At 50.4% G+C, this 26,036-nt stretch overlaps 1 protein-coding gene across 1 annotated transcript in view; it reads left to right on the top strand.

Moving 5' to 3' along the window:
- The window catches only part of LOC131201442 (probable cation-transporting ATPase 13A4), a 93,299-nt gene that overhangs the window by 16,156 nt on the left and 51,107 nt on the right, over positions 1-26,036 (top strand). The window contains exons 13-28 of the mRNA XM_058189347.1: positions 969-1,119; positions 1,714-1,791; positions 2,576-2,729; positions 4,669-4,780; positions 5,120-5,244; positions 5,812-5,978; positions 6,412-6,531; positions 6,650-6,729; positions 6,838-6,880; positions 7,464-7,573; positions 8,119-8,215; positions 8,686-8,758; positions 9,288-9,462; positions 9,925-10,106; positions 11,237-11,325; positions 12,067-12,147. Of these exons, the coding sequence (XP_058045330.1) occupies positions 969-1,119; positions 1,714-1,791; positions 2,576-2,729; positions 4,669-4,780; positions 5,120-5,244; positions 5,812-5,978; positions 6,412-6,531; positions 6,650-6,729; positions 6,838-6,880; positions 7,464-7,573; positions 8,119-8,215; positions 8,686-8,758; positions 9,288-9,462; positions 9,925-10,106; positions 11,237-11,325; positions 12,067-12,147 (1,837 nt within the window). The remainder of the gene's footprint in view (positions 1-968; positions 1,120-1,713; positions 1,792-2,575; positions 2,730-4,668; positions 4,781-5,119; positions 5,245-5,811; positions 5,979-6,411; positions 6,532-6,649; positions 6,730-6,837; positions 6,881-7,463; positions 7,574-8,118; positions 8,216-8,685; positions 8,759-9,287; positions 9,463-9,924; positions 10,107-11,236; positions 11,326-12,066; positions 12,148-26,036) is intronic.

Raw genomic sequence — 26,036 nt, 5'->3', positions numbered from 1 at the left:
TTAAAACCCTTTTTTTGCAGCGGTTATTAAGTGAATCCAATTTTCCCCATTGGCTTCGTTTGTCAGAAGTCCCCTGAGAAGGTCCCAAGTGCTGATCACGTGACCCTGGGATGCTGCAATTGCCCTAAATGCTGGAGTTTAGATCAGGTGACCCCGAGGACGGTGCAGCAGTCCCAAGGAAATGGCTTTTTTCAGTGCTATCATAACTTTACATCGTTGGTAGACAAATGGTCATAAGTTGAGGACTGCCAGTAATCTTGCCTAGAAGATGTTGGAACCTGGTGACTGTAAATGCCCTGATTCTGCTACCCCTGAAGTCTCTGAGAAATCCAGACTCTCAGCGAAGGGCAACATCTGAGATGGAAGCTAAGCAGGGTGGGGCCTGGTTAGCACTTGAATGGGACTAGAGGCTAGCTGAGACTAGACTAGAAAGTCCAAAATCAAACCAGATGAAGACAATGGCAAACAACTTCAGTGTTATGGCCCAAAACATGAAACTGAGATGTGCATGACGCCAAGCCTGACTTGAGAGCATCTATTTTGCACCTCAGAAATTCAGTTGTGTGAAACCCCATAATAATAAGACTGCATCTCCCCAGAAGGTGAATCTTGCTCCTCTTCCTCAGAAGCTGCAGTCAGGTTCCAGAACCATTTCATCTTCCTAGAACCAGGAGGGTTTTTGCTGTGTCCTGTCAGATGTTCACAAGGTCTCCCTGCCTCCTGGAGGGGCTCCAAGCAGCTAGACTGGCCACCCAGGGTGATCTGTTTCAGAATAATGGGAAAGCAATGGGGGAGGGGCATGGGTCTTGTAGAAGAACAGCAAGAGCTAAAATGTAATTTCTGGGAAAACTCAGAAGCTCTAAACTCAAGGCAACTAAACATACCTTCAATAGTGGTCAGTTTCTTGCCTCCGTGGGACATCTAAGGTAGCTTGTGTCAAAGTGTGTGACTTATTGTCTCAACTCCAGCTTCCAGGAGGTCCATCGCTTCTCTTCTGGCCACCCACTGCCCTGGGGCCCCGCATATGCAGCCATGGCCTGCTGCCATTCCTTGATGGTCCTGGACGGGAAGATTCAGGGGGATCCGCTGGACCTCAAGATGTTTGAGGCAACTCACTGGGTGAAGCTCCATCTTCTTTCAGAATTAGCCTAAACCTGGGGTTGGTCCTGTCGATGTTCCCTGATGTGGAGCCTGGAGGAAGTCTGGGGAGCCCGGTCTGTGGGTTACTTCCTGATGATATCCTTGGAGTGCCATCATTCCACAAATGCCATTTTACTCATTTCAGCCCCTTGGGGCAGCCGGCAGCCCCCAGATCTATTCCCCAAGCCCTGGCAGGTCACCAAAGATGCCGCTTGCTTCCCCATTAGTTCAAGACCCAGAGGGGGGCACCTGGCCACTTATGTGGTGATGTCATCACTCAAATGATACGAATCCCATCGTTGCCTCATTTGCATGTCGATGATGTCATGATATATCCCCTTTGGGTGGCTCAGGAATTCCTTTCCGATCGAAAAGGGCCACGGTTGCCCACTCCTGCCCTACGGCCACCGACAGACACGAGTTTCTTTTCATCAGTTTGACCTTTACCAGAACAGTCTATTTCTTGAAGCTCTGCAGACCCCCTTTTCAACATCATCGCATCCCCCTTTCCAATGGATGTGGGGCACAGACCTCGTGGTGCAATGTAACTTTTCCTTCTGTTGAAAACAACAGGAACTTGTGGACTCCATTGGTTGTGAAGGAGGACCGGCAAATGTCCTGATGGTCAGCCCAGGACCCGAAGCTGCGGAGGTAAGTGCCCAGTTCCTTTGGTCAGCCCTTGGCAGAGAAGGGACTCTGTCTTCTTCCTTTGTGCCTTTGCTTATAAATCTGTTCAAACTGGCCTCGACATGGCCTTTTGCATATGCCCCACTCCAGGGAGGGATCAGGTGGGCCTCTGGCGGTGCTCAGGGCATCCTTCGATCTGTTCCTGCCCACTGCCCACGAGTTCTTGACAACAGGAAACCTTGACCTGGCCCCGGTTTCCTCTTGGCTCCTTCAAGCGAGGGCAACAGCTCCATTTGCTTGACTTGCAGCTCTGGACCAACCGAGGACCTCGCCTTGCTTATGGTCCAAGTGGTTGAGCGAGCGAGATTGTGGCCTTCGCTTAGGTCCCTCTCCTGGTGCCCCTGGACACAGGCAGGAACCTTCTGCCAGCTGCCTACAGGCCCACTGGCACACTCATGGGGTCTCCTTGAGCAAGTGGAGAGAGGCCAAAGCCTCTGTCCGGTTCCCACCCCTGAGTAGGGAAAGTTGTTTCTCCAGTTGCTGCCAGTGGTCAGAGTAAGAAGCACAACTGGGGAGCTGGGTATAAACGGCTGATTTGGGGCTCCTCATATGACTTGGTACCATCCAGTAAACCCTAGGAAACCCAGGTTCAGGGGTACCAGATTGGTTCCCTTAACCATTGACCCATCAATGTCCCAGTGCCGTTTACGCAAACAGGCCAGGAATGGCTACAGGTGCAGGGAAATGCCTCCCTCCCTCCCTCCCTCCAGTGGCTAGGTGGCTGTCTCACCCCTGCCTTTCCCCCCAGGTGCCTGTGAAGGGCCTGGCTGTCCTCCGGCAGTTTCCCTTCTCTTCAGCCCTGCAACGGATGACGGTGGTGGCCCAGGAGGTCCCTGGGGACGGGCAGGTCTTCATGAAGGGCGCCCCAGAGATGGTGGCCAGTTTCTGCCAGCCAGAGACAGGTGAGTATTGCCCTGCACCACCTTTGCCCACTGTGCCTGGCTGGGCTGGACAGCAATGGGGCCGGCAGAGGGGAGGCATAATAGCAGTCTTCCAATATTGGAGGGGCTGCCACAGAGAAATGGGGGTCCACCTATTCTCTAAAGCACCAGGAGGCAAGACAAGAAACAATGGATGGAAACGAATCAAGGAGAGAAACAACCTGGAACTAAGGAGGAATTTCCTGACAGGGAGAACAATCAACCAGTGGAACAGCTTTATGGATGGCATGCGTACTTATTTTATGAAAAAAAAGTGGATAGGGCTTTTAAGAATCATGTGTTGAGAAGTGCTCTGGAAAAAATATTCCTATAAATTAGAATACAAGATTCCTATATGGGCGAGCCCTAGGCATGCAATAGAGAATATAAATATAGAACAGAAACAGGAAATGATTACTTATAAAGAACTTTTGTATGTTGAAGGAGGTAGATTGCAATTAAAATCATTACAGGTATTAAATGAAGAAGGGAGGAATTATACTTGGTTTCAATATGGGCAAATAAGTGCTAGATGGAAAGAAGATCAAAAATTTGGTATAATGCAAAGGAGGAAAATTTAATAAAGCAAATTAGAAATCAGACCCAGGAGCATATAAAGAGATTGTATAATGTGTTGCTTGAAATAGATTCGAAAAGGATTTGGTAAAGGATTGTATGATAAAATGGGCACAGAATATTCAGGAACCAATAATGTTGGAAACATGGGAGAAAATTTGGGTTAGAAATGTTAAGTTTACACAAGCACAGAATTTAAGGAAAATTTTTATAAGATGTTTTATAGATGGCACTTAGATCCCAAAAATTATCATGTATGTATCCTAATATCCAAGCGAAATGTTGAGGTGTGATTGTGATGATGCTACATATTTTCATATTTGGTGGACTTGCAAGAAAATTAAGGTCTTTTGGATAAGAATTTGGTGGATTATTCAAAATGTACTGAAGAAGAAGATAAAGTTCCTGTCACAATTTTTCCTTTTGGGAATTATAACGGATTGTACAGGGATTGAGACTAAATTGATTCTGAATTTAATAACAGCAGCAAGACTGTTGATTGGACAATACTGGAAGAAAGAAGAGATACCTACAATAGAAGAATGGATATTGAAAGTTATTAATTTGGCTGAGATGGCTAAAATCTCAGCGCTTTTAAAAGACAATACGCAGGAAAGATATTTAATTGAATGGAAAAATGGATTGATTATCTACAAAACAGATATCAGATTAAGAAATATCAGATTGCCTTTGAATAATTAGAAAGTTATTTTATGTAATGGGAGGGGTTGGGAGATGAAAAGCTTTGGATGTGGTTATTTGGATTGGAAGGAAAATTTTATTCTATGTTTGGTTTATGTATAACAATACCTTGTGATTGACCCGGAAGCCGGGGAGGGGAAGGGTTTTTTTTTTTTTGGGAGGAGGGGAAAAAGGGGAAAATGTTTTGTTTTTAAAACTCTTTCAATAAAAAAAAAAAAAACCAGTGGAACAGCTTCTCTCCAGAAGTTGTGGCTGCTCCATCACTGGAAGTTTTTAAGAAGAGATTGGATAACCATTTGTCCTGAATGGCATAGGGTTTCCTGCTTGAGCAGGGGGCTGGACTAGAAGACCTCCAAGGTCCCTTCCAAGTCTGTCATTCTGCTTGTTATTCTGAGGCTCTGCTCCAGTCTGGCAGTTGGGGAGGAGAGGGGGCTCTGAGCTCTGGAGGATCTGAGTTGGGGGGGGCTTTCTTGGTAGGGCCCCTAATTAAGTGTGAAGATCAAAGGGAGTGGTCCAGATGTTTTGGGGTCTGCTCCTTGTCTTGGCTGGGACACGGGATCTTTCTCGCAAGGGCAATGGCATGGGGGTGGGGGGGCCTCCCTGCTTCTCCTTCCCGGGGCCAAACTTTCTCCTCCTCCCGCAGTGCCTGCCAGTTTTGCCCGCGAACTTCAGAACTGCACTTCCCAGGGCTTCCGAGTCATTGCGCTGGCACACAAATGGCTGCAGGAAGGACGACCGGCTGCCTCCCTGACCAGGTGAGGCTCTGGGGGCCCCAGCAGGCGGGCAGGAGAGGGGGCTTGGGAGGCTGGAGAGAGGGCGCCCCCTGCTGGCCCTCGAGGTAGCCCTGCCCTGCTTGGCTTCCCACGCAGTGCTGGAGTGCAGCTCCCCCCACTTCAGCCAGAGGGATGACTGGCACAGAGGAGAGAGAGAGAGGGTCCTCCCTGAGCCCTTTGAGGTCAGGCAACCTCCTGTAGACTTTGGTGTACTTGGGGGTGACGGAAGTGCTCCCAGCCGGGGTGGGGTGGGGTCTCCCAAGCTCTCCAGGGCAGTAGGACCCTTTTGTGGCTCCCCACCTCCCCCTTTCCTCTGTCCAGGGAGGAGCTGGAGTCCGGCCTGACCTTCCTGGGCCTGCTGGTCATGGAGAACCGCCTGAAGAGCGAGACCCGGCCGGTCCTGCAGGAGCTCAGCCAGGCCCGCCTCCGCAGCGTGATGGTCACAGGTGAGTCCACCTTTTTGGCCAGGCAGCTGGAAGCAGGAGGAGCCCCTGGCTGTGCCACAGGGGAGACTATCCACCCAGCACCCACATCCTTGGCAGAATCCTGGTCTGTGACTCAGGGATGCTGGGGTGGGGGGGCATCAGGAGCAGGCGTCCTGGGCAAAACCAGACCCCCTAAACTGGGATATTTCTGCCAGGATTCCCTTTCCATCTTTTCCTAGCGGGTTTCTTTCTTTACCACCACATATCCCATGCTTCTCTTCCCTTCCTTTATGACTGCCTGATGACCAAGGAAGTCACATGGCAGACGTTGCAATGGCCAAGGGAAATTTTGGGGGAGCAAAACCAAAAAATAAGTCCTGGTACCGACAGAGGCATCACCTTCTGTGCAAGGAAAGTGTGTGTGTGTAGGGGGGGGGCAGGCCTCCCCCTGGCACCCAAAGGGTACCCTCCTGCCCAGCTTCGCCAGCCCAGCTATTAAAGACAAGGCTCAGGGCTGGGCCTTGGACTCCGGCATGGGACTCCCCAGGCTCCAGGCTCAGTTGGCGATGCCACTTCTTGACTTCCCAGGTGACAACCTTCAGACCGCGATCACCGTGGCCAGAAATGCGGGCATGATCCCCCAGGGCAGCCGGGTGATTCTGGTGGAAGCCCAGGCCCAGCTAGGCCAGCCCTCGGCCTCCGTCAGCTGGGAAGAGCTGGAGGAGCTCAGCCAGGAAGGTGGCAGCAGACCAGAGGTGAGTGGACTGGCGGATGGGAGGCAGAGGGGCAGGAGCTGCTAGGCAAAACCCTCAGTGGTTGCCTTTGTGTCCTCTGGGCATCAAAACACAGGACCCAAAGCAAATAAAAAAGGCTCACTGCAGGGTTTATTAGGCAGTAGAGCTGGAGGGAGGGAGACCCCACCCCAAAGAAAGAGATGCACTCAGATTTATACATTTCAATCTGAAGGAGGGGAAATGATGCAATTTTTCATATGTAAAAACGCAGATCTCAGGGTTCTTCCCGCCCTTCTCCAGAAAACGAGGGTCTTGGAACAAAGAACTGCAGCTGAGATTCAGGGCTGGCAAGGACAAAACCTATCATGGGCCCAGCTGTGAGCTGCAAGGCCACATTAGTTTACTGAACCTGAAAACCGGTTTTCCCCACACTGCCCTCCTTTCTCCTTTGCAGGGGGCCGTTGTGGAGCCTAAGGGAGACCCTCCGCCCACCTGGGACCGTGGCTTCCACTTCTGCCTGAGCGGGGGCTCCTACGAGGTCTTCAGCCAGCACTTTGGGCACCTCCTCCCGCAGGTGAGTGTAGAGAGGACAGCGTGGAGGGGAAGATGCTTGGCCAGCCAGCCTGCTCTGGGGCCCCTTCTCCTCCCTGGGGGTCTGCTGCCCCCTGTGAAGCCACGGCTCTCTCCTGCAGCTGCTGCTGAATGGGACGGTCTTCGCCAGGATGTCTCCTGCTCAGAAGGCCCACCTGGTGCAACAGTTCCAGCAGCTTGAGTGAGTGAGGGGTGCCGGGGAGCCCCGAAAGGGAATCGGGTAGGACTGGGCTGGGCTGGGCTGCCCGGGACTCACGGAGGGGTCTGGGCACTGTCTTCTCTCTTCCAGCTACTACGTGGGCATGTGCGGAGACGGGGCCAATGACTGTGGGGTGAGTCTCGCAAGGCTGCTAGGCAGGGTGACATGAGTCTCCCTGGCTGATGGGCAGAGGCAGAGCAGAATCAATGAAAGATGGCACGCTTTGGGGATCACTGTGCCAACAGAACTGGCTCTCCCCTGCCATGCCCAGGATGCTGGGCATCTTCACCAGGCACTGAGGGCCGCTCAGAAGGTGCCGCTGGGCATCTTCACAACCACAGGAGAGGCTGCTGGGTGAGGCTGGCACTAAATTCTCTCGGGAATCTGGCTGGCTTGGCTGACCCAGCCCGGTGCCTCTTGACAAGGCTTTCCCTCTTTGGAAAAGCTCTCCAGGCCAGTCCAGCTTTTCTTTAATGGTGGTCCCTTCCCCATCTCCCTCTCTCACTGTTTCCCCCTCCTCCCTTTCCCCCTCCCTCATCTCCCCTCCCCCACTTCCTGATAGACCACAGGACTTGTTGCCTTCTCAGTCTCCGTTCTGGTGAATTCACCCGAGGGTGCCTGAGTAGCAGCAGGCCAGGAATCCTCCCGACGGAGGGCACACAGGCGGGCGGCCAGTTGGCCAGGCCTGGCTCTGAGTCCGCCTTCTTCCCTTGCAGGCCCTGAAGGAAGCCCACGCCGGGATCTCCCTCTCCGAGCAGGATGCCTCGGTGGCTTCCCCCTTCACCTCCAAGGTGCCCACCATAGAGTGTGTGCCGGAGCTGATCAGGTGGGCAGAGAAGGGACGGGGCAGGAATGCCAAGGGAGGCCCTGGTGGAGGGTCTGCACCATGCGGTGCCCACTGTTACACCGGCTGCATCCTGAGCCTCAAGGAGAGGGGCTTTGGGGCCACTAAACGGGAAGGGGCAGTTTTGCAAAGAGGCAAACCCTCATTATTGGGAGGGGGCTGCCTGGGAACACCCTTCCCTGATTCAGAGGAGGGCCCAGTCCCCTTCTTCCAATGCAGGGTGGCCTCCCTCTCAGGGGGCAGTGAACGTTGGAGGTTTCACTTGCTGCAGGTGGGAAAGGAGTCTCCAGAGCAGCCCTGAGCAGAGCAGAGCAGAGGGTCTCTCTAGAGGAGGAGAAGGCTCACCTTTGCTCTTCCAGGCCCTTCTGAGAGCGGGAAAACCTCTCCAAAGTTCCCTGTTTTTACCTTCTTTTTCCTTGCACAAATTCCACCCATCTCCATCTGCCCTTACCAGCCTGGTTTCTTGAGCATGCCCAGAAGGACACCCCCCCTCCTCTCTAACGCTTCCCCTCCTGTTTCCCCCCCAGGCACGGCCGGGCCGCCCTGGTCACCTCCTTCTGCATGTTCAAGTACATGGCCCTCTTCAGCCTGGCCAGCTACATCGGCGTCCTCCTGCTCTACTGGGTAGGGTGGCCTTTCTCTCTGCTGGGACCAGAGTGGGGAGGGGGTGCTGCAGGGATCCATCCCACCTGGAACCAGGGCTCTTCCTGGCAAGGGCCAGCCTTGGGAGAATGACTAGACCTGGCTCAGAGGGCTCTTCCGCCTTCATTTCAAACAGTGCCCACCAGTCCGGGCCTCTCTCTTTGCATCTGGGAGTGGGGCCTCCCTCTCAACAGCAGCCATGGGGGGAGGGGGCCTTAAGGGGCTGGCAGTTCAGAACATCTCAGCAAGGGAGGGTCTCTGGAGAGGGTCCTGGCCCAGGTAGCTCCTGCCATGAGCTGGCTGGCCTTCTCCTATTGGGAGGGGTGGGGAAGCTGAAGCCCCCGCCCCTTCCCCTCTCCTCCAGTTAGAAGGGCTGGGGCTGGGGAGGAGGGACGGACCCTCTTCTGGGCGTCCAGAAGCCTAAGACCTGCCATTGTGCTTCCTGCTTTCAGCAACTCAACTCCTTTGGGAATTACCAGTTCCTCTTCCAAGATCTGGCCATCACCACCGTCATTGGGATGACAAGTAAGCTGCCCCCAAGCACCCCAGGAGGAGAGCCGGGCCTTCCTGGCTGGAAAGCTTGTTGGGGCCTTCCAAGAAGACCAAGGCAGGAGCCCCCCTATACAGATCTGGGGATGGCCAGAAGGTCTGGCTCTGCATGGATGGGCCATCTCCGGTTTGCCTAACAATGGAGCATGCATGGCTCAAGAGAGGCCCCACCCTTACTGGGCAAAGCTGGCTCGGTCGCGGATGGGAGAGCCTCATTCAGGGGCAGACCCTCCTGCCTTGCTCCCTTCCGACCGCCAGAGTGCTCGTCTGCCAAGAGGAAAGCTGGCACCCTTCACCGCCTATGAGAAATGCTGCCCTCCCTGCCAAGAGGGAACCGGCAGGCATAAAATGCCAGGGTTGCTTCAGGCTCCGTCTCCACACCTGCTGTGCCAACTGCCTTCCCAAAGCCCCGGGTTGGGCTCCAGGGTGGTGCTTGGCCTCCCTGCTCTGGCCCAGGGGCTGCTGCCCCATCTAACCCCCTCACCCCCAGTGCCCTCTCTTGCAGTGAGCCTGAACGGGCCCCACCCTGGCCTGGCGCCCTATCGGCCCCCCACGCAGCTGATTGCCCCCCCGCTGCTGCTCTCCGTGGTGCTGAACCTGCTCTTCAGCCTGGCGGTGCAGCTGTGCGGCTTCCTTCTGGTGCAGCAGCAACTCTGGTACTCCCCCAGCGACATCCACAGGTAGGCAGCCCCTCCGGTCCCACAGCGTGGAGACCCCCTCCTCCCCCCAAAGAGTGAAGGGAGCCCAGGAGAGCTGAAGCACAGATCTGGCTGCGTTGGCTAAGATAGCTGCCCCTTTTGAAGCACGGGGAACCCCGTGCTTCAAATTTATTTCAATTTATATCCCCCCCCCCCGGTCTCACTCTCCAAGAGACTCTGGGCAGCTTTCAAAGGCATAAAAGCATAAATGTGACAGCATTAAAATTAACGACAAAGGTGAAACACTAAGAATACGGAGATGGGTGGGTTTTTGTTAATAGATTTGACAGGATGATGTAACGTCTCCTATCTTGAGCAGAGAATTGGACTAGAAGGCCTCCGAGGTCCCCCCCGCCCAGCCCTAGGATTCTATGTTCTAATATAAACGTAATAAATAAAGGCACAATAAACAATTGAGGTCTCCCCTCCCCTGTTTCCTTCCAGCGCCTGCTCCCCCAAGAATGCCACTCACGGCCACAGCCCCGGCCCCCGAGCTCCCCTGCCCAGGAAGGGCTTCCAGAGCTACGAGAACACCAGCGTGTGGCTTCTCTGCACCCTCAACTGCCTGATGGTGGCCGTGGTCTTCTCCAAGGGGAGGCCCTTCCGGGAGCCCCTCTACAAAAACTGTAAGAGGGCCAAGAGGGAGGGAGGGAGGGAGGGAGGGGTCTTCCCAGGGGCTGAGTGACCACAAGTCCCCACTGGACATTATCTGGGCTTTGGTTGCCCATCTGCAGCTCCCGAGGAAGTGAAGGCACGAGATGACCCCAAGGGCCATATTTGGGCTGGGCTGTACGTTTATTTTGGGCTGAAGGGATCTGACTCGCCAGAGTGTTAGGGTCAACAGGCAGAGGACAAGAGGCCACCAGGCCCCTCCCTGCTTGGAGCCTCCACACCAGAAATCTCCCAAGAAAAGCCTGGAGAGAGAGTCCCAAAAGTGCTTTTTCGAAAGGCAACTGGACTTTCTCATCTATGAAGCCTCTTCAGATCTTCAATTCTTCAGAAGAAAAAAACCAGGAAAGTCCAGTTGCCTTTTGGAAAAGCACCTTTGGGAAAACCATGACCTGGATGACTGAGAATCTCCACAGATGTCTGGAGAGAGGGCTTGGAGCTCACTCTGCCCCCCCCCCCACTCTGAGCTTCTGTTTGTCCCACCAGGGCAAGGGGGCAGAGAGGGGCACCTCCCCTATTCCTGCACGGGGGAGCACCACACCTCCCTCTCTGGCCAGGGGCATGGGGTGGCCAAGATGCCGTGGGGCGGCCTTGAGTTTTGGGATGAAGCCTGCCTTCTGGCCAGGGCAGCTGGACCTGCTTGAGGTCTGCTTTGCGAGCCTTTGGCCACTGGCTGCAGGCTCAGCTCTGGCCTGAGGGCTGCTGCCCCCTGACCTAGAGCGAGAGGCGGGCCTGAGGCAGCTCTGCTGGTGGAAGGGAGCTCCTCCTGTATGACAAGCCCAGAGTTTAGGGTCCCAAAGCCAGCAGGGGGCCTTTGAGAGAGGTTGTGCTTGGCTCTCTCTGGAGGGGCCTCTTGTACCCTCTCCCATCTACACTCACACCCCATTCCTATCACGGGCCCTTGGTCTGGCTTCCCAGAAGTGCATCCTTAACTGTCTGTGACGGAGGGAAGGGAAGGCCTGTGGTGGGGGGGCTGGGAGCTTGCGGGGTCCGTTCCTTTGCCCCTTCCCCCTGCCGGCACTTGGCCCGTCCTTCACCTCTTCCTGGCCTGCCTCTCCTCCCCCCCCCGACTCTTTTGCCCCTCCAGACATCTTCGTTGCTGTCCTGATGGTGCAGCTGGCCGCCTGCCTCTTCTTCCTCTTTGCCAATATAGACGGACTCTACGCCCAGATGGATGTAAGCAGGACTGGGGTGGGGGTGGTGGGAGGCCTGGCTACAGGGGTCTGGAAGATGCCCATCCCAGAGACCCACTTCTCAGCCTGGCCGAGGTGGGGCCGGCCTTCCGTTGAACCTCAGGGCAGAACATCTGGTGAGCCCCTTCTGGGCTCCAGCGCATGGCAGAAGATTCAGCCGATGGGGTGGTGGTGTGGAAGGGGTGCGGGGGGGGGGGACAATCCTCTGGTGGAGCAGCTGTAGAGTTGATGTGGAGGCTCATACCAGCAGCCAGTCAGTTGTGTAGCTCAGATTTCATCAGCAATGGAAAAAAGAGGGAGTGTGTGTGTGTGTGTGTAGGCTAAATTTCAGCAGCCTGTTGTCTGTTGTCTGCCTGCAGCCAAGCTTGCCCTCCTGTGTTGGGTCCTGTCCAAGGGAGTGCAAATCCCCTCCAGGACCCCCTCCCACCCCACAGCCTGGGCGTCTCAAGCATGCTTGCAAGTTGCAACCCTGGATCCAAGGCTGCGCCGGCAGTGCCTGATGGGAGTTAGTCCAGTCCATTGGGAGGGGGCTCCAGGTTGGGAGAGACGGACCCCAAGAAGGCTGGGCTGCCCCAATGCGGGGGTGGTGGTGGTGGAAGGAGTGAGCGGAGCCCCAGTCAGTTCCTTCCCAGGGGAGGCAGCGAGTCTTTAGTGGGAGAAAGATGCAGGACCCTCCCCTTTCTCTCCCCACTCTCTGACCCACTGCCATCTCTCCCACCCACAGCTGGTGTGCACCCCCACCCTCTGGAGGGTCTGGCTCCTTGGGCTGCTGCTGGTCGCCTTCATCGCCTCCCTCGCTCTGGAGGTGAGTGGGGTCCTGCTCTGCCCCCCCCCCCAGCCGAAAACTCCTCCCTCAGGATGACTTGCAGCAATTCCTTGGGTTGCTATTCAGAGTCACAATGGCACTGAGACCAGGGACTGGTGACGGGTCCCCTGAGCCAGACTCGGAGGCTTGGCGTGGACTTACGACGTTGCAGAGTCACGCGATCCCCTTTTGCGACCTCCTGACAAGCAAAATCATTGGGGAAGCCAGATTCACTTAACAACTGTGGCAAGGAAGGTTGTAAAATGGGGCGTGACTCATTTAACAACTGCTTTGTTTATCAGTGGAGATATTGGGCTCATAAGTGGAGGAGTAACCGTCCTGAAGTTCGTCTCCTGAGGTGCCCCCAGGCCACCCCGTTCCACAGGCCTGGAAACCCATCGGGGCAGCCTTGGCTTCCTTGTGGCATCCTGCACTGCCTCCACGCCTGCCAATCCAGAGGGTCAGGGGGGAGACTTTGTCCTCTGCTGTGGCCCGCTGACCCCAGCTCTGCCCCTTCTCTGACCTCCCCCCCCACAGGAATGGGTGATAGAGAACCGGGCGCTCTGGCAGCGGCTGAAGAGGGCCGTGGGGTACCAGTACAGCAGCCGCTACAAGCAGCTCCAGCGGGCCCTACAGCAGGACCCGGCGTGGCCCCCCAGCAACAGGACCGACTTCTCAGGCTCCACGGCCGTCCCCCTCGAAGGGCCGGGCCCCGCCTACACCAACCCGGCCTTCGTCAGCCACCAGCAGCCCTTCCACCAATGCTGAGGTCGGGTCTCTGCCGGTGGCACGGAGGGCCCAATCTTCAGATGCCCTTTCGCACCGGCCCTGGGGGTTTTGGGGGCAACGGAGAGCAGCTGGGAAATGCCTACTATGGGGGGTCAGCAGAGGGGAGGCATGAGGGTGGAGGAAAGCCCCAGTGGGAGAGCTTGGGGGGCAGTGAGTCCACCTGCCCTGTTGAAGGGATGGTGCCACAGGACAGGGGATGAGATGTAGGGAGGGTCCCCTAGGGGTCTTCCCTGTTATGCCCCACCTCCTGGATGGGGGTGGGCTTGCTCCAGAAGCTTCCGCTGGGCAGCCCTGGGCCGAAGAAGCTCTGTTCCTCCACGGTGCTAGAAGGGGTCACAGATGCTTCAGGACCCACCCAGCCACGGGACAACCTTCCTCGCCCTGCTGCCCTCCAGGTGCCTGAGGCTGCCAAAGGGTCAGGTGTGAACGCAGCTGCTCCGCCAACCCCTCCTACCTTGGATCTCGCCCACCTTCCTGCTTCCTTCCCCATCCAGGACCTTAAGGGCCAGGCCTTTGCCTCCTTCTCATCATTCACCAGCAAGCGTCTCTCCTGCCAGAAAGGGCCCCCCTTCCCCCTATTGGGGTATCTCGGGAACCTCCAGTGGTCTCGCCCACTCGGTCCACCAGCTCTCAGGCTGCAGTTATGGATGCCCACTTCTGTGCCCAGCAGGGGTCAGTCTTTACCTGTGCTCTGGGGACCTCTGGTGGTTCCCTTGGGCATTGCTGCTACTATTTTACTGAAACTGATTTTTGTTAAACGTTGGGGTCCAGTGGGGGCCTGCATTGATGATGATGATGGTGGTGACAACGACGATGACATAGTGGTCTGCTTAAAGGAGCAGCTCAGGGGCTGCCATCCTGGCCTTTTGGCAGAACTTCATCTCAACTTTTTCTGTTCCGAGAACATCAGAGGAAAAGGCCCGGCTTGAATTAAATGCAGTCTGTACATATTTTCCCCGTGATCCTATGGAAAGTTGTAGCCTTTGCACAGACTCTTTGGGGCCCTGGGGGAAGGTTGGGGGGAAGCCAGCCCTGGGTGGGGGCTGCTTGGGGCTCTTTTCTCCAGGAGCACCTCAGCTGCACCAACTGGCAATTCTGTGTGTGTGTCTATGTGTGTGTGTGACTACAGTTCTTCCCAACCCTGAGCTGAGCAGCTGGCCAAGGCCCCTGACCCCCCCCCCTTCCCCCCACCCCCGGTTGGCCAGCCAGCATAAAGAACCTGAGGGGCCCCCTCAAGTCTGGGGTGGGAGATATTTTTCCTTCTTGGGAGGGAAAATGTGGCTTGAAGGGGGAGCTTTTTGGGGTAGGAACTCCATCGAAGCCTCCCTGGACATTGTGGCTGTTCCATGTTGCACAGCCTGGTCTTTGCTGGATGCCTGCCTGCCATGTTGGCAGACGAATGGCTCAGCCAGGACTGGACATTGTGGCCTTCAGCCTGGGTCTCCCCCCAAAAGTTCACAGACTTTGAAATGATTGATTTATGTATTTATCACAGGCTTTTGCAGGTACAGGTAGTCCTCAACTTACGGCCACAATTGAATCCAAAATTTCTGTTGCTAAGTGAAACATTTAAGTGAGTTTTGCTCCACTTTATGACCTTTCTTGCCGCAGTTGCTAAGTGAATCACTGTAGTTGGCAACACGGTCGTTAAGTGAATCTGAGTTCCCCGTTGACTTGGCTTATTAGAAGGCCGCAAAAGGGGATCACATGACTCCTAGGACACTGTGACTGTCATAAGTACGAGTCAGTTGCCAAGCATTGAATTCTGATCATGTGACCATTGGGGATTCTGCAATGGTTGTAGGTGTTGTGACCAAGGCCCAGGTAGGTGGCAGGAAACACGGGCAGTGTAAAAACAAAGAACTTTATTCGAACAGCTGAGAACTGCTTCATTCTCAGCCTAGTTCAACTAAATTAAAGCAAATTCCTCCCAACACAAATTCCTCAGTTTTATTACCAACCTTGGTCCTATTAGCCAAACTGCCAAAGGCCTCTCTTGGCAAAAGTTCAGAAGATGCCGATACGAAACAAATGCAACAAGACGAAGCTATCAACGTTGCTTTCCAGCAAATGCCGTTGCTGGTCCTTCAAGCCTAATGGGAGGGGCCAATCATCTCTTGGCCCTACTCCCGTGTTGTCATCTTTGCTTGAGCTGCTCTTGCCTTCTGGCAGCTCTTCTCATGCGTGCATTAGGAACAGGCTCCTCCTGTTCCTCTGCTTCACTGCTGTCAGCCTCAGGAGGCTCTGGAGTCCTCACCTCACTCCCAGATGGCCCTGGCCCCACCTCAGCCTCTGACGCAGAGCCCTCATCTGGGCCTTCCCCAGCCTCTAGGACTGGCCCATGGTCTTCCTCAGCCTCATCGCTGTCCGACTTCATTGCCAGCTCCGCAGGCTGCTGGCGGACCACAACAGTAAGTGTGAAAAATAGTCATAAGTCACTTATGCCTGTACTATGAAACAAAACACAAAACCCCACAATAATAACAAATCAAGCTACTAAAGCCTGCAAAGAAACTGGTGGACAAATCTTAGCAATCAACAACCAGCACAACATTTCATACGCCATCCAGGAAAAAGGAATAGAATAGAATAGAATAGAATAGAATAGAATAGAATAGAATAGAATAGAATAGAATAGAATAGAGGAGGAGAAAAGAAGGAAGAATGGAATGGAACAGAACGGAACGGAACGGAACAGGAGGAGGAAAGAAGGAAAAATAGGATCAGGATTAGACCTTGGAGGTCTTCTAGTCCTGCCCCCTGTTCAAGCAGGCGATCCTATACCTGTAATGGCAAACCTATGGCACATGTGCTGGAAGTCGCACGCAGAGTGCATGCGTGTGCACCAGAAACCAGATGACTGGCATGCATGTGCACGCTGGAAACCATAAGCTCAATTTCTTGTGCTCTTGTGCATGTGCACCGGAGAGCTGCTCTTCCAGTTTCTGGTGCTCCCGCGCACGTGTGCGCACACTCCCGTTTCAGCACTTGGTGCCGAAAAGGTTTGCCAACACTGTCCTATATCATTTAATATAATATATAATATAATATAACAACAGAGTTGGAAGGGACCTTGGAGGCCTTCTAGTCCAACCCCCTGCCCAGGCAGGAAACCCTACACCATCTCAGGCAAATGGCTATCCAACATTTTCTTAAAAATTTCCAGTGTTGGAGCATTTACAACTTCTGGAGGCAAGTTGTTCCACTGGTTAATTGTTCTCACTGTCAGGAAATTTCTCCTTAGTTCCAGGTTGCTTCTCTCCTTGATTAGTTTCCACCCATTGCCTCTTGTTCTACCCTCAGGTGCTTTGGAGAACAGCCCAAGTGACTGTCCAGTTTTTCTTGAAAACCTCCAGTAATGGAGTAGCCACAACTTCATGGGGCAAGCAGTTCCACCGGTTAATTGTCCTTGCTGTCAGGAAGTTTCTCCTGAATCCCAGGTTGCTTCTCCTTGATTAGTTTCCATCTGTTGCTTCTTGTCCTTTCTTCAGTTGCTCTCTCTATGTACACGCTTGTCACAGTTAGCAAAAGAGGAGTTAACCTGAAAGAGCCACCAGGGCACGACAGAACAACCAGACCCTACGCAACCCCACTAACCAGATTTTTTAAAAGGGGGGCGGAGAAATAAAAGTGGTTGGGTTATTTATTCATACATTTATCAAACGCATCTCTTGTGTGCCACAGTTGGGCAGCTTAGAGAGAATTCAAAAAGATAATTAAACTATCCACGGTAGCTTCTAAAAATACCCCCATACGTCACCAATAATAATAAAACCCCACTAAGAAACGAACAATAAACGGAGAATAAAGGCTAAAGATGTCGCATGAAAGGAGGCTCTCTGGAAGAAAAGTTTTCAAAACTTCTGTCAGGGTCAGGGTTCAGATCAGAGGATGGAGGGGGTCTCAGAGAGGGTGGCAGGGACCTAGGCGTGAAGCAGCCAGCAGAGACCCCATACCATAATACGGCAGTCTCCCCTTCAGAAGCCCCACTTGGATCTCCGAGCTGTTTATTGGGGTTCGGAGAAAAAGGCCACTGCTTTCTCTGATGCCCCGATCCTCATGACAGAGAGGCAAAGACATTGTGCGAGGCCGTCTTTCTTCCCCCGTGGGGGCCATACAGCCCCACACCTGTGGAGGCTCCTACTGGAGGGACATCCTGGCAGGAATTGTCTCTGGAGATTCTCCATCATCCAGGTCATGGTTGGCCCAAAGTTCCTTTTTCCAAAAGGTAACTAGATTTTCTTTGTTTTTTCCTTGAAAACATTTCACTTCTCATCCAAGAAGCTTCTTCAGTTCTGAAGAACTGAAGGGTTTCAAGGGAAGAGATGAAGAAAGTGCTGTTGCCTTTTGAGAAGCCCATCCTGGCAGGAAGATGGTTTCCTGGTTGGTCAACAGCAGCAGCTTTCTGGGAGGGGGGGGTAATTTCCTCCACACCCACCTAACAAAGCACAACTTTTGCAACCTGCTCGACCAATCCTGACCGAGGAAGACAGAAACAAGAAAAGACGGAAAGTTCCAGGCCAGGGCTGCCCTTCAGCTCTGCAACTCCGAAGAGCCCTTTGCCCTTTCAGAGCAGGAAGTGCCCCAGCCTCTCTCAGACTCATGCCTGCTGGGGAATCTCTCCGGGCTGCCCTGGGAGACGAACCTGCTGAGGCCACACTGTGCCACCTTAGCTGGAGGCTAAAGGTGGCAGGTCCCCAGCCCCAACCTTTAGGAGACGGAGATGCCAGACTAAAGGGCTGCCACAAGGAAGGCTTATTCTCCAAAGCACCAGAAGGCAGGATAAGAAGCCACGGATGGAAAGAGAAGCAACCTGGAATGAAGGAGAAATTTCCTGACAGTGAGAACAACTGACCAATAGAACAGCTTTCCTCCAGGAGTTGTGGGTGCTCACCACTGGAGGTTTTCAAGAAGGGACTGGACAGTCGCTTGTCTGAAATGGTCTAAAGTCTCCTGCTTGAGCAAAGGGTTGGACTAGAAGACCTCAAAGGTCCCTCCCAACTCTCCTATCCTGTAATTGTATACTTCTGGAGGTGGATTCCACCCCCCCATGGCCATTTCCCAAAGGGAGGGGCCCTGGCCCAGGCAGGAAGACCTTGGAGAAGGGGAGGAGGGCTGGATGGGATGAAAGCCTCTATGTGCCCAATCCCTGCAGGGAGGAAGTACTGGGTGTGAAGGGTGGCGAGGCCCCTGCCCACACAGATGCCATCCTAGCCTGGGTGACTCAGGGTTGATCACCAGGAATTGATGATCCTTGCCCAACATTAGGGCAGGAACAAGGCTAGGGTTGGGCCAGGCTTCTGGGCTGAGTAAGGCAGGACTGCTCGTTATTGGTGTGATAATGTATTGTAAATATTATGTGGACACACACACACACACACACACACACACACACAGAGTATATTATACCGTATATATATATATATATATATATATATATATATATATATATATATATATATGTTTTCTGAGGTTTTCACGGGTGTTTGTATATAGGTCTTTGGTTGTTCGGGTTTTCTCCCGTGTAAAATTGGAAGTGTCTTGGCGGCGTTTGAAGTCTCATTCGTCATCTTCAGGCTTCAACCGTGCTTCTGGTCACACATTGCTCCCAGAAGCACGGCTGAAGCCTGAAGATGACGAATGAGACTTCGCCGAAACGCCGCCAAGACACTTCCAATTTTACACGGAGAAAACCCGAATAACCAAAGACATATATATATATATATATATATATATATATATATATATATATATATATATATATATATATATATATACCTCCCCCTCCCTCCCTCTCTCCCTCCCACTCTCTCTCTTAGAAAATGGAATAGAACAGAAAAGAATACAATAGAATAGAGGACAGAACTGAACAGAACAGAGCTGAAAGGGACCATGGAGGTCTTCTAGTCCAACCCCCAGCTCAAGGCAGGAGATCTTTTACCATCCCACTCACAGTTGTGTAGTCTAGTTTTGAAAACCTCCAGTGATGAAGCACCTGCAACCTCTCGTGGCAAGCCGTTCCACTGGTTAATTGTCTTCACTGTCAGGAAGTTTCTCCTCCAGTGCTTGGTTAGTTTCCATCCATTGTTTCATGTCCGCCTTCTTTGGTGCTTTGGAGAATAGGTGGACCCCCTCTTCTTTGGGGCAGCCCTTCAAGTACCGGAACATAAATACTTTACATAAATGACCTTTGCGATCATATTAAAAGCATCTGTGTTCTCTTCGCTGATGATGTTGAACTATTCAACACTACAGACAATGCAACTACCCTTCAAAAAGACCTCGACTATGTGTCAGATTGGTCTAACAAGTGGCAGTTTGATTCCCCAGTTGCGTCCCTTCCTGGACCGGGATTCTTTATGCACGGTCACTCATGCCCTCGTTACTTCCCACCTGGATTACTGCAATGCTCTCTACATGGGGCTCCCCTTGAAGAGCACCAGGAGGCTCCAACTGGTACAGAATGCGGCTGCGCGGGGGATTGAGGGAGCACCTCGTAGCTCCCATGTAACACCTCTCCTGCGCAGGCTGCACTGGTTGCCGGTGGTCTTCCGGGTGCAATTCAAGGTGTTGGTCATCACCTTTAAAGCGCTCCATGGCTTGGGACCGGGATACTTACGGGACCGCCTGCTGCCGCCAGTAGCCTCCCATCGACCTGTGTGCTCTCAAAGGGAGGGCCTCCTTAGGGTGCCGTCAGCCAAACAATGTCGGCTGGCGGCTCCCAGGGGAAGAGCGTTCTCTGTGGGGGCTCCGGCCTGTGGGATGAACTACCTGTGGGGCTACGCTTACTCCCTGATCTCCCTGATCTCCGGACCTTTAAGTGCGAGCTCAAGATTTTCTTTTTTCATCAAGCAGGGCTGGCCTAATGATAATTTAAATGAGGGTTTTAGCAGGATTGATTTTATAATTTTATCTATCTATTTTAAATTTTTGGCCAATGGAATTTAGATTTTTAAGGTATATTGAATTTTAACTTTTGTACATTTGTCTTATCTTGGCTGTAAACTGCCCTGAGTCTTCAGAGAAGGGCAGTATACAAATTTAAATAATAAATAAATAAATAAATAAATAAATAAATAAATAAATAAATAAATAAATAAATAAACTTCAAATCTCAACCAACAAATGCTCTGTCTTGCACATTGGCAAAAAAAATCAAAACATAAAATACAAATTAGATGGACATGACCTTGTAGATGACCCTCTACTCTGTCAAGGATCTTGGAGTACTTATTTTTTTTATTATTATTATTATTTGCATTTATATCCCGCCCTTCTCCGAAGACTCAGGGCGGCTTACACTATATTTCTAAAGATCTAAGTGCCAGAACCTACTGTAACAATGTTGCCAAAAAAGGCTTAACCTAATCTTGTGTAACTTCTTCTCTGGTAATATTGTACTACTAACTAGACCATACAAAACATTTGCTAGACCAATTCTTGAATACAGCTCATCTGTCTGGAACCCACACTGCATATCGGACATAAATACAATCAAAAGAGTCCAGAAATACTTTACTGAAAAGATCCTCCATTCCTGTACCTGTAATAAAATACCTTATGCCACCAGACTCCAAATTTTGGGCTTAGACAACTTAGAACTACGCTGACTTCAGTCTGACCTAAGCATAGTACAGAAAATCACCCGCTACAATGTCAGCTTCAATCACAACAACACAGGAGCAAATAATAGATGCAAACTCAAGGTAAACCGCTCCAAACTCGATTTCAGAAAATATGACTTCAGTAACTGAGTGGTCAGTGCCTGGAATGCACTACCTGGCTCTGTGGTTTCTTCCCCAAACCCCCAAAACTTTAACCTTAGACTGCCTACTGTTAACCTCACCCCATTCCTAAGAGGTCTGTAAGGGGAGTGCATAAGCGCACCAGTGTGCCTTCTGTCCCTGTCCTCATATCCCTTTTTATTTGTACCCATTTCATGTATTCTTAACCATGTTTATACTTTCATTTGTTATCATATATATGCTTGACAAAATAAATGAAATAAATAAATAAATAAAAAACACTTCTTTCATGTCACCCCTAATTCTTCTTTTCTCTAGACTAGCCAAACCCAAAACTTGCAGCCATTCTTCATACGGTTTAGTCTCCAGGCCTTTGATCATCTAAGTTGCTCTTCTTTTTCCAAACTAATTCTCCCCAAGTCTTTCCTGGAACCTTTTAAACTGGGGGGGCGGGGGAGAATCTCCATTTGCATCCAAGCATCAAGCCTGGGACTCTGAGCTCCAGCTGCAGACTGCAGCTTTCACAGGTGCTGTTGGAGGTCTCTTGTTCCTGCCCAGCCGAAGACAAATGCCTGGGGATTATGGGTATGGAGTTCCATGCACAGGTGGAGCAGGACATGCGGAGCTCCGAGTGGCAGATTGGCAAATGAACCCACTCACTGAAACGCGGGAGTCCTGTTCCCACATGTGACTCAAGTTTGCACCCGCCCTTATTAACATTGTTACCGTTTATAACTTTTCTTAAACTTGCTGGATTTTACGTTTATTTGAAGAAACTATAAAGTGAAAGCTGGAAGGATTCTACAACTGATTTATTCAACTTAAATACTGTGTTTACGAAAAGATTGGACTTTGTTTTAAATTATAAAATCAAAGTAAGATGGCTTCTGTACAAATACAGCCTGCTGCTCTTCAAGGAAGTTGGAGCCCCGCTAGTTCAACTATATAAATTACAAGAGGAGCTGACGGAATTCTGAAGGCTCAAATTTTTGCTCGGGATAAAAAAATTAAGGAAATTGAGGAGAAAATATTGAAAATTAAAGATTCTGTAGCAGCTGAGAATGAAGAGATCAGAGAAGGTGTGGTGGCAGCAATTAAGACTCTGGCTGAATGTATAAAACAATTGGATGAAAAAGTGGAAGAGATTGATCAATTTAATTTGAACTTAAAAAGTAAAATAGAGGAGTTTCAGACCAAGGCGGAGAATATAAAGCAGTTGGATGATAGAGTTGAAGAAATTAATCAAGTTAATTTGGACTTAAAAAATAAAATAGAGGTGCTCCAGATCAAGGCAGAGAGAGCAGAAGAAGAGCGGGTTTTATTGCAATACAGAGTTATGGAATCTGCACTGAGAGTAAGAGGCATGAAAGAAAATAAATGAGAGGATTTAAAAAAGATTTTTGCAGAGGCTTTTGCACAGCTTATTGGACAGAAACCAGTGGACTTTGAAATCCAAATTCAGAAAATTTACCGTGTTAATTCATGGGTTGCAAAGCAGAGACACCTGCCAAGAGATGTAGTAATTTATTTTACATCTAGGAAGATTAGGAATGAAATTTCACAAGTCTCTTATAAAAACAAAATTCAAATATTGGGACAAGAGGTATTGGTATTGAAAGAAATTCCTTCTAAAGTGTTAAGAAATAGAAAAGAATATGCTTTTTTGGTGGATCAGCTTAGAAATCTCCAGATACAGTATAGATGGAATGTACCAGCTGGATTAACAGTAAATTATAAGAGAGGGAAATATTGTCTTAATAAAGTTTTTAAAGCAAGAGATTTTTATACTAAAGTATTGAAGGTTGGAAGCTTACCATTGTTAGAAGTTAAGATGGAAGGAGAGGTGGGAATGGTTAAAAAAGGGGAAAAGGAAGTAAAGCAAATACAATTTAAAACTGGGGCTGTAATTTTCGGAGAAGAAACACAGAAAGCAGCAGGGGAGGATCAAAGTATGATTGTAACTATTAAAAGTAAAGAGCAAGGAGTAAAGAAGTAATACTTTCAAATGAAAGGACTTTCCTTTCATGGGATAGGATAAATTATAAGGGATATTTTTCAATATAAAATGTAGAAAGAATAAGTCATATTTACTTTTAGCAAGGATAGTTAAACTAGATACTATAAAAGTTTTTAGGGTATGATGAATATATAAATTTGAGGGATTATAAGATATATTGAAACCCTTTGATAGTGTAATACTGTGTGGGGATAAGAAATGTAATTAGTGATGGATTGGATAAGGGGCGTGCATAAGAGCACAAACGTGCCTACCGTTCCTGTCCTATTGTTTTTCTTCTTCTTCTTCTTATATATATATATGCTTATACCTCCTAATATTTACTTATATATATGTTTATATACTATATAATCTTTTGTATGATACCTATATATATTGTTGTGACAAATAAATAAATAAATAAATAAATTGTATGATAAATGGGGTGTGAAATGTTTAGAAATTTATAGTGTGGGAAATGTGGGGAAGAATATGAGGTAAATGTTAAATTTATATAAGCTAAAAAGATGATGTTTATTATTATGTATTATGGATATACATTGATGGGTTACAAGGTATACTGAGGAATAATTTTTGATAAATAAAACATTGGAAGATGGGATATTGTTTATTACAGAAGACTGGACTTTAAACTTAATGGATTTAGATGAGAAGGTAGAATTATATAGAATTTGAAAGATTACTTTTAAAAGATATATATAATGGAGACGGTTTGATTTTTTTTAAAAAAAATATTGGACTGAAATAACAAAATACTAAATAGCTTTTAAATGAATAGAATGTAATTGTAATTGTAATTGTATTAGTATTAACATTTTCCATTTCCTTCTTTTTTATGGAAAAGGGGAGTTGAGGCTCAAGAAGATGGATGGGAGTTTATGTTAATTAGTGTACTTTAGCTTATGATTGTTAGATACGAAACCCTGTATTTGCTCTGGGAAGTCAGGGCGGGGAGGGGCTGGGGGAAGGAGGGAGGAGGGAGGGAAAGGGTTAGGGTTGGGGGGATGGGGGGGATGTATGGGGAAAAATTTTGTAAAACTTTTTCAATTAAAAAAAAAAGTTTGCACTCGCCCCCACACACACACACACTCTTAAGGGCTTACATAACATTTGGAGGCTGGCCGATCGGAACAGGTTTTCTCAGCTCAGGTGATTGCATAAATAGAAACAACTCTGGGAGCAATATTATGCGTGAGGAGGTGATCCTGTCCAGAGATCAAATTTTGGCAACTGAAGTGGCAATCGGCTTTCGTCCCTCCGAGGCAGGCAGGCAGGAAGGAAGGCCGGCTTCTATGGGGAGGAAGCTTCCAATGGACTCCCAATATGCTCTGCTCAATGAGGGGGAGGACAATGAGATGGTAAGGGCAGGAGGACCCCCTCCCCACAGTTCCCTGGCTTCTGCTAGCCTGATGCTCCCCACCCCACAGCCCACCAGCTCCCCTCGAGGAAAGCAGCTCAAGGTCACGTGCCGTTGTTTAGAGACGCTTGGGCACCCCATCTCCCCCCACCCCTGGCAGGTCTCTTTGTCAAGGGTTGGGTGGGGATGGCAATGGCCATGGGGAGGGACAGGAAAAGTTGGCATCGTCCAGATCTGGCCTCTTTCCCAAGTAAATTCCCCTGCCATTCCAGGCCTCTTCCCTTCATTTTGCTCGTTCAGGCTGCTCAGCGTTGGGGCAAATCCAGTGGTGGGATTCAGCCAGTTCGCACCACTTCGGGAGAACCGGATGTTAACTTTCTGAGCAGTTTGGTGAACTGGTTGTTGGAAGAAATCATTAAGGCAGAGAACCGGTTGTTAAATTGCTTGAATCCCACCGCTGGGCAAATCCTTCAAACCCACCCACCCCCACCCCCGCAAATCCCCATTTGCTTCCTTTCAGCCGCATCAAGGCTCTTTTCGGTTCTTGAAAACCCCTTCCTGCCCCATTGCAGCTTCTGGAAGCAACTTTGGGGTGGGGGGAATCTGCCCTTGGGGTGGTCCATGCCTGTGCCCATGGGGGGATGGTGGCTTTTCTGCAGCTGGGCGTTGTGGGTTTCCACAGCACGAGCTCTGCCTCTTTTCTTCTAGATCAGTGACGGGGAGGGCGTCATTTGGAAGGGGATTATTCTGGAGCCTGTAGGTAAGACCCAGACTGGTAGATGGAAGCAGTGGGAGACAATCTCAGCAGCTCAGGGATGAACTGGGAGCCCTTCAGTGCTCCCTGAACAGGGCTGTTTTTTTGCAGGTATTTCCTGATCCAACTAGGTAACATCATCAGGGCTAGAACAGGCTGAGCTTTGCAGAGAGGAAGAGGAGGAGGAGGATAGGTTGAGGAAAAGGTCTGTGGGGTCCTTGGTGGTTTTCTTGCAGACGTATCATTACCCAGCTAGGTAACATCAGTGCTAGAAGAGAGGAGGAAGAGAAGGAGGAGCTGTGAGATACTTGGTGCTCTCTGAGTTTGGAGGTTTTCTTGCAGACGTTTCATGACCCAACTGGGGATCATCAGTGCTAGAAGGAAGGGGGATTGGCGGAGAGGAGGAGGAGGAGGAGGAGGAAGAAGAAAACTGTGGGGTCCTTGGTGCTCTCTGAGCTTGGAGGTTTTCTTGCAGACATTTCATGACCCAACTAGGTAACCTCATCAGTGCTAGAAAGGAGAAAGGTTTACAGGTAGTTTCTCATTTGCTTAGTAACCCTTCAAAGTTACAAACACACTGGGGGGAAAAACGACCTAGAGCCCAGTTTTCGCCCATATGATTATCACAGCATCCCCAGGGTCACGTGATCAAAATGGGGTGCTTGGCCAGGCAGCTGGATGCAGAACTGAAGAAGCTTCTTGGATGAGAAGCGAAATGTCTTCAAGGAAAAAAACAGTTGCCTTTTGAAAAAGCCCTTTGGGGACCGGCAGGGTATATAAACAGAGAAACACCCCCTCCCTCCCAGTGCTGAAGATCTTCCCCAGTTGGATGATGAAATGTCTGCAAGAAAACAACGAAGCTCAGAGACCAGCAAACACTCCAAAAACTGGTATATTTTGCAACCCCTTCCTATAAACATGAGTTTGAAGTGGATTGCTTTCCTGGGGCACATAAATCATAGAATCCCAGGGCAGGAAGGGACCTTGAAGGTCTTCTAGTCCAACCTCCAGCTCAAGTCAGGTGACCTTTTACCATCCCACTCAAACGGTTGTGTAATCTAGTTTTGAAAACCTCCAATGATGAAGCACCCACAACTTCTTGTGGCAAGCTGTTCCACTGGTTGATTGTTCTCACTGTTAGGAAGTTTCTACTTAATTCCAGGCTGCTTCTCTCCTCAGTTAGTTTCCATCCTTTGTTTTTTGTCCTGCCTTCAGGGACTTTGGAGA

The sequence above is a fragment of the Ahaetulla prasina genome, chromosome 6 (genome assembly GCF_028640845.1).
Source record: "Ahaetulla prasina isolate Xishuangbanna chromosome 6, ASM2864084v1, whole genome shotgun sequence".
Lineage (NCBI taxonomy): Eukaryota > Metazoa > Chordata > Lepidosauria > Squamata > Colubridae > Ahaetulla > Ahaetulla prasina.
This window is presented reverse-complemented; position numbering and strand designations above follow the sequence as displayed.